General features: G+C 37.8%; 1 protein-coding gene across 1 annotated transcript; it reads right to left on the bottom strand.

Annotated features, from left to right (window-relative positions):
- Positions 1–809: 809 nt before the first annotated feature.
- Positions 810–7,122, bottom strand: tctn2 (tectonic family member 2). The gene is made up of 18 exons (XM_085294378.1): positions 6,923–7,122; positions 6,680–6,793; positions 5,787–5,857; positions 5,331–5,532; positions 5,139–5,239; positions 4,845–5,044; positions 4,635–4,755; positions 3,810–3,963; positions 3,623–3,706; positions 3,412–3,534; positions 3,227–3,301; positions 3,047–3,145; positions 2,406–2,523; positions 2,220–2,323; positions 1,917–2,064; positions 1,699–1,842; positions 1,493–1,581; positions 810–1,082 (listed from the first exon to the last, which is right to left on the bottom strand). The coding sequence occupies exons 1-18, from the start codon at positions 7,008–7,010 to the stop codon at positions 961–963; spliced, it is 2,157 nt and encodes a 718-aa protein (XP_085150504.1). The 5' UTR covers positions 7,011–7,122; the 3' UTR covers positions 810–960.
- Between the last annotated feature and the right edge of the window lie 416 nt (positions 7,123–7,538).

Below are 7,538 nucleotides of genomic sequence, written 5' to 3'. Positions count from 1 at the left end.
AGCCCAAACTGAAGCCTAATTGCCCCAAATCCTTTGTTTGAGTTCATTTGTGTAATTTCCCCGTTTCCATTTTGTTGTGCTGTTAGTGTACTCAGAGCAGTAAAGAAGACGCCAGAGGTTCATTTATACTATGTTCCATTTTCACTGTGTATCTAGTGGACATTTGAAGATAGTACACAGAATAGTTTGTGTAAAAATAAATAAAATGTAGATTCAATAAGTGTGATGACTAAAAAAAAAAAAAAAAGAACAATTACTCTAAAAATAAAATAGTGCAAAATGGAAAGGAAACACAAATTAACAAAAGAGGAAGTGATGTGGCTGCGTAGACACACCTCATCACAAAGTGCACACTGCAGCAATAAACAGCAACAGAACGCTGACTGATGCACATCTGTGGCTGCAATAAATATCGGCCTGTAGGCGGCATTCAGTAATGATTTGATGATTATCTCTTACAGCATGAAATACCACATTAATAAATACTGTCAGCAGCACATTGTCTCACAAATAAATACTTTTTTTATTAATATTCCTGCTTCTTAATTTAAATTGCACTGGTGATTTATTTCAGTATCACTCTGTGACATCAACTTTGAGGTAATTTAAATTACTATTACTATAAAATATAGTAAATAACTTTAAACCCAGGTCTATAATCCTAAGGAACAGTAACTGTGTTACAGCTGTTGCCTGTCTGTGTGACGCTGAAATAATATTTTGCTTCTGGGTGATGACCCTGAGCCATGTGAGAACAACTGAAATCTGAAAAAACAACAACCAGGAATCAAGTCCCATGCACGAGAAAGTAATAGAAAAATATTTTTATTGCAAAAAGGTTCACAAATACAACAGTTTATACTCCTACAACAATCATAGGAATAAACATGTAAGTTACTATGTTATTAAGGAAAAGGTGTCATTATCCTCAGTGACACTTTAAACCATCATCACTGAGTTTTAGTGAGCAGAGTTGTTCCACGCCTGTCTGATTTGTCTCCACGGGGTGCCAAGAACTGAGGCAACGATAAAGAAGAAAACCAAGATCATGCCCTTAGCCAGCGACTGAGAAAATGGCTCGCCTGTGAAGGATAAAGGGAAAGTAGGTCACTGACTGTAGTCTCAGTAATCCAAACTTTTAGAAATGTTTCTAGGGGGAAAAAGTGAAACACATGAGAGTTTTTTTTTTATTATCCACCTCAGGATCAGTTTTATTCACTAATGCATTTAAAGATACATTTAACCAGAATCCTATTAATCTAGAACTGATTTTGGTACAATTACACTGAATATTACATTGTAATTTGGAGTAGAGCCTGTGTTGCTCTTGTTTAAGCTTTTAGGTCTAACAATGGATAAAATTATTTTAAAACCACAAATAGAATACAGAGGAATTATTCTCTGGGTAAGGACTCTTCCTAATTGATTAAATAACGTCCAAAAGGAAAGAGTAAAAACACTGCACAGTTTCTAGAATTTAACAAATTCTCACCTGTGTAATACTTGGTGATGGGAAAGGCGAGTTCAGGCCAACACACATCATTCCTGTTACAGTCATATTCTGTGAAGTTTATGTAAAACCTAAGGGAAAAATTAATTAACAAAGCAACACTTTGTTAGAAACAAAGTACACAGGAAGTTTTTAATCGGCCTTTAATCTGTATCTGGTATAAAAACTGTTTCTGCTGGATTAAGCACCTGGTTTTTGCTGGTCTGGTGTTGATAGGAATGTCAATAAATGTGACAGAGGAGGTGATGTAGAACAACTGAGGCTCCTCTGGGTCCACACATGAAGAGATAGCACCTCCACCACAGTCCAGCGCCCAGTTAGATGGGCTATTGCTAAAACAGAACAGAATTCTTTATATGAAGTGACTCATTATGTGCAATAATCAATAGCCCCTTCTAATACATACCTGACTTGCAAAGCACGAATTTCCCTCTGAGGCACACCCTCTACCACGCTGGTGGTAACACTCCAAATATGGATATGCAGGTGGGCCGGAATATCGTAACATGTACTTGTGCTGTTTTTCATTGCTGTGCTTGAGTTCAGTGTCACAACTGGAATTTATATGTTGTGAAAAACATTTAGACCCATAAAAAAAATACTATGGCAGAACAAGAATGGCAAAAAGGAGTTTAATATAATTAAAAAGTAGACAATTTTTTTTTTTTTTTTTAAAAAAGGAAATTCTTTCTTTGCACTGTGTACTTACAACTTATGTTTATCCAATCTGCCATAGTTAGAAAATCTGGGTTTCCACTCTTTGCCACATATGTGGCTGCAATCAAATCTGCCTGTAGGTTAGTAACAGTCTCTCTAAAGAGGAAAGAAACTATATTAAAAAAACACATATATCTACATATATACATTAGAGAAGTAATCATGCAAAGCCACTGACCTCAGAAGGCTACACTGAGTTAGATTTTGCCGGCTGACAGGCAGCAAACACCCTGATGTTGAATTCTCTCCAAACAGAACCGGTTTCATCCCAGCAGTGGAACAGAGTCCATCACTCACTGGAAGCCAGATCAGAAAATGGAGAGGACTGGTTATCTTCAATGTACAGTAAGTCAAATTGTTTGGACTGAAACTTACAGTCAAGTAAAAAATAACATTTTCACAGGACTCTGTGAAATCCCGTGGAAAACTAAGTGCCCCCTTAATAGTTCCATAGTAATGAAGAGGGTGAGTAGCACCCAGAGGCTCCTAATCAAAGACTTTTTATTAACTGCAACGCACCATTCAAAGTCCAGACCTCACCCTGATTGAAATGCTGTGACAGGACTAAAGAGAGCTGTGTATAAACAAAGCCCAGAAGGCTTGACTAAAATTCTTTCACAATGATGTGAAAGACTGATCAAGTCATAAAGAAAATGATCACTTCAAGTTTTTGGTACTAAAAATGGCTCTGCATGCTCCTGAATCATGAGATAGTTTTTCACATAAATGCACAGAGTCCTGTGAAAACCTTCTTTTTTATATGGCAGTATGTAGGTTACATGCAGTCATCTACTAATCAGCAATCTTTATGGGTTTTACCTGGTTTCCAAACATTAACTGATGTCCGTTTTATTAAGCCTTTGTTGCTGTCCAAAGCTTCCACAATTCCAGCAACAACAGGCCTTCCCACCTGGTAACCTGTCATTAAAAATGTGTACACATGTTATTCCCAGGCACTGTAAATACTTTATTTTATACAAAACCTCCTCTTGGTCCTACCTGGGTTGCCCGAGTTTGGCTCGCCAGAAAATTCTCCATTTAGAAATGTGGCAGAATACTTTGTGCTTAATGTTGCTGTTAAGACAAGAGAGTACCAAAAATGAGTTTAAACTACAGGAAAAGAAAACAATATTAGTCAGAACCATTAGTCAAGCTAAACAACGGCCAAGCGTTATAGCACTTACCACGACTATTTAAAATGATAGTCCCAATAGTCCTTGTCAGCGTGATGCCTGTGATGCCATTTTCTCTCCAGTAAAACTTGTAATCCAGCGCTAACGTCAAATTTTCACAAACCAGCATCTCATCTTTTGAAAAAAATGCCCAAACATGCCAACATTAAGGTCAATTAAACATTTGAGTTGTGTTAGTAATGCAGTAATGTAATGTGGATACCTGAGGGGGCAACTGCATCTATTATGGAAATAAATGGACTCGTATCAGCAGCCACTTCATCAGTTACATCCACCACAACATCACCTGAAATACAGGAATAAACAAAACCATTTTTAAACAGCTCGACATTCAGATAGCTTTAAAACACTTCAAAGCTTTTCTATAATTTATTATTTTTAAAAACTACCTCCTTGTCCATTCTTCACTTTAATGCTTAGGTTTCCTGACAGTGTCTGTAGAGGATATCCAGTTGGACAGGAGAGCAGCAGAGTTGTACACTCATAGTTGAAATTTTTCAGAAATGCTACAGGAGCATTGTTTACACAAAGTCCAAGGACCTTCTGTTGAACAGAACAGTTGTTACATTAAGTGTTAGCTGTCACTGCTTTGGAATACTTACATATAAAACATTCCTATAATAAAAGGCATTAAATACACTGGTCCCTCGCTATATGGCGGTTCACCTTTTGCAGCCTTGCTGTTTCTTGGATTTTTTTGAGGTGCAATTTTGCGTGCTTTTTTTGTCTTTTTACAACGCATTGTGTTCTGTGTCCCGATTAGCTGACCATTGTCAATCAATCTCGTGCCGTTACTCCTGTACAGTACAAAGTGCGTTCAGCTTGTCAAATTTACATAAATCTTTGATCGCTAGCAGCGTGACTCTGAAGTGCTGTACTGTATGTTTGCAAGTTTTCTCCCCAACAAACACAACAATGTCGACGAAATGTCATCACCTGCGGGTCCCTTTGGTTTCATTCTATTATACTGCACTTATTTTTCTACAAGGTTTGAACTTTGAGAGTGTTTGAACAAGACAGAAAAGTGTGAAAATGTTCATGCCTGTCTGAGAAAAGTGTATAAAGAGTGTAGTGAGGGGTTTTACAGCCTTAAAACATCTATAATAATTGTAAAAAATAAAGTTGGCTACTTCGTGGATTTTACTTATCGCGGGTTATTTTTAGAACGTAACTCCCGCGATAAACGAGGGGCCACTGTACACGCTAACACTAACCTGAGGAACAATGAAGTATTGGCCATTTAATGTGAAAATTGGATTTCCTTGAATATAAACATCAACTGGGACTGGAGCTGGTAAAACTGGACTTTGGAATGATGGACCAGGCTTAGGTGCACTAGACAGGTGAAAGACAAATGATGATAACATGAAACATGAAATTCCTTGATAAGTTGCAAGACTGAAATATATTTAAACCTTTCTCACATTGTGTCTCCCTTGTAAAAGTGACCAAGGTAAGGGTTGTTTTCAGGGGGAGAGTTGACACATAAAAATGGAAACCAATCTGGGGAATTTCCTGTGGACTGCACAGAACACTGATAATCTGGAGCAGGAGAGACCTGCCCACCAAAGGGTCCTGGCAGACAATGGGATGAGAACAGCTTCAAATCTTCATTGGAACAATCCTGTTGAGGGGGAAGTCACAAATTAATCACTTGATGATCAACACAGAAGAAAATATTTGTCTGACATCCACACCTGTCTTTTAAAAAATATTACCGTGTCACAACAGCAGAGTATGTCACACGCTCCGGATGTCAGGTCACAAGGACAAGGGCCCAGGGGCTGGTACACTTGGTTTGGAATAACTGTTTTATTATCTGAAATGGAGATTTCAATTTTTGTTGTTTGAATTTTTTTTTTTTTAAATGAAAGCACATTACAGTGAGACACAAGATTCATTTGAATTACCAGATCCAGGATTAGCAGGAACCAACAGGGCATGTATCTTAGCCTGGATCAGCAGCGATGCCTGGGGTGTACCGTCCACACAGGCAGACACCTGAAGGGCTTCCAGGATGCACAATGCTCTTTCACAGCAGTCTGTGTTTGTATCATTGTTGCCACATAAATGCAGACTTTGATTCAGTCTTAGATGAACTCGAACTGCAGTCTGGGACACCAAATGAGACAAACAAGACAATGAAGAAAATGCATGTCCAAGGATCAACTTTATGAAATTAAATTTTTGTTGTAATTAACTCAGGTGCTTGTGTCTTACTTCATCATTGTTGCATCTGTTCACTGTACATTCTTAACTCAGATCAATTCATTAATTAATATTTGAAATAAACTTCATGCTTCTAACAACTCTGGTGTGTATTTTCTCCATTTTATGCCACAAAAAGGACAGGACAAGTCTCTTACCTTTCCCAGCTGCTCCCTTGTGAGGACCCAATTTGTTTCTTCTGCTACACATGATGGAGAACCAATGTTTCCTGTTAAAAGGAAACCATCAACAACAACCAAATGCATCCAAAATTATTTTACTGTCACTATTCATAATCCTTATTATTATTGTTGCATCATTTATGATTTATTATTGTTATCATTTCATTGACACATTTATTGAAACTGGTGAGGTTATATTAAAGTCTGTATTTCAGGTGTTAGCATAAGCACATAATCTTTCATTGCAGGTGCAACTGTAATCATGTTATACACATATTGCATAATTAAAGGGTTGAAGCTCGGGTAAGTTAATTAATGGTTTGAAGCTACGGGCAGCGCGATGTCTGGCCGATCAATGGAGCAAAGTTCAGCTATTGAAAGGTTGCCTACATGTTTACAGTATAATTTACTACATGTGGCCTGTGTGCATTCAGCAGGCTGCACTGGAGTTGGCCTGGTCACAGATGAAGTCTGGACAAGTAGAATAACAGGATGCATCTGGAGGAACTGAAAGAGGAACTGTTCTGTTTTAGTGACGCGAGGTACTGGTCATCATAAGTATAAATATTACACCCACCTATTGTAAGGGGAAGATGGAGCTTGATGTTTTGCAGAGCCTATCTTCACCACATATGTGTTTTAATAAAATAATTTGTGTTGACCCACTATGGACTTTCATTCGTATGTCTCTTCCTCAAAATTCGAACCGCGACAACTACTACTGCTAAATTCTTCTCATTTTTCGAGTTTCTAAGCTGTGAATTTATAAAATGCAGTTAAACTAGTACAACAATATCACTGCCAGACCATGCTGGGATGCTGGGGGGCTGGTGGACCAAAGAGGATATGTGGTGTCCTGGAGCTTTTACCTGTTGTGTTGGATGGAGAAACTGTCCTCAGGCTAAGAGAGATACCCGAGGTGTTTCCCAGCAAAACTGCAGTGACCACTGGTCCCGTTGTAATCACAAAGGAAGGCTGGAAAACTTTCAAAACAGTTATGTCACATATTAGCTACAAAAATTCACTAAAAAATTAGCAACTGCTCGTTTCTCAGGTAGGTTTTGCGAAGGTACCGTCAGCTATTTCAAAGCAAATTAAATATAAGGTCTTACCGACAATGTTTTGAGTGTAAGCCACGCAAGCGAAGAGTAAAACATGTGTAAAGAACGAAGAATATAATAATACGACCACATTAGCCATTTGGTTTGCCTCAGGAAGTCGACATATTTGTAAACTGTTCGTGATGTCCTAGCAACGTCCTTAACCAATCACAGCCCACGATGAGACCGGAGAGGATCTCGCTTAACGGAAAGAGCGACATCATCTGGTCAGGAGTGATTTATACCTATACACTCAGAACCTCACTGGCCTCTGGTGAAGAAAAGCATACCAAAATATTACATTATATTTGATTGATTGATTGATTGATTGATTGATTGATTGATTGATTGATTGATTGATTGATTGATTGATTGATTGATTGATGATTGATTGATTGATTTTATTTTTCGCCAATACATCCCACGATTCTGTGGATACAAAGTACCAGAATAATGAGTACCATCACAAAATCAACTAGAAACACTTAAAATATTAACAATATATAGATCAACATTTGAGGACAGTATATATAATATTTAGCAAAAGGTCAGTAATTAAAGACGTGTCACACTTGTGTGTGTCACAAAACAAGACTACACATAAAATCCAATAATAAAAGTTTGTCAC

The sequence above is a fragment of the Mchenga conophoros genome, linkage group LG12 (genome assembly GCF_057382185.1).
Source record: "Mchenga conophoros isolate Kocher_MC1m ecotype Shallow Benthic linkage group LG12, M_conophoros_male_GT1.1, whole genome shotgun sequence".
In the NCBI taxonomy this organism is placed as follows: Eukaryota; Metazoa; Chordata; class Actinopteri; order Cichliformes; family Cichlidae; genus Mchenga; species Mchenga conophoros.
The sequence above is the reverse complement of the archived record's forward strand: the minus strand, read 5'-3'. Positions and strand labels throughout refer to the sequence as shown.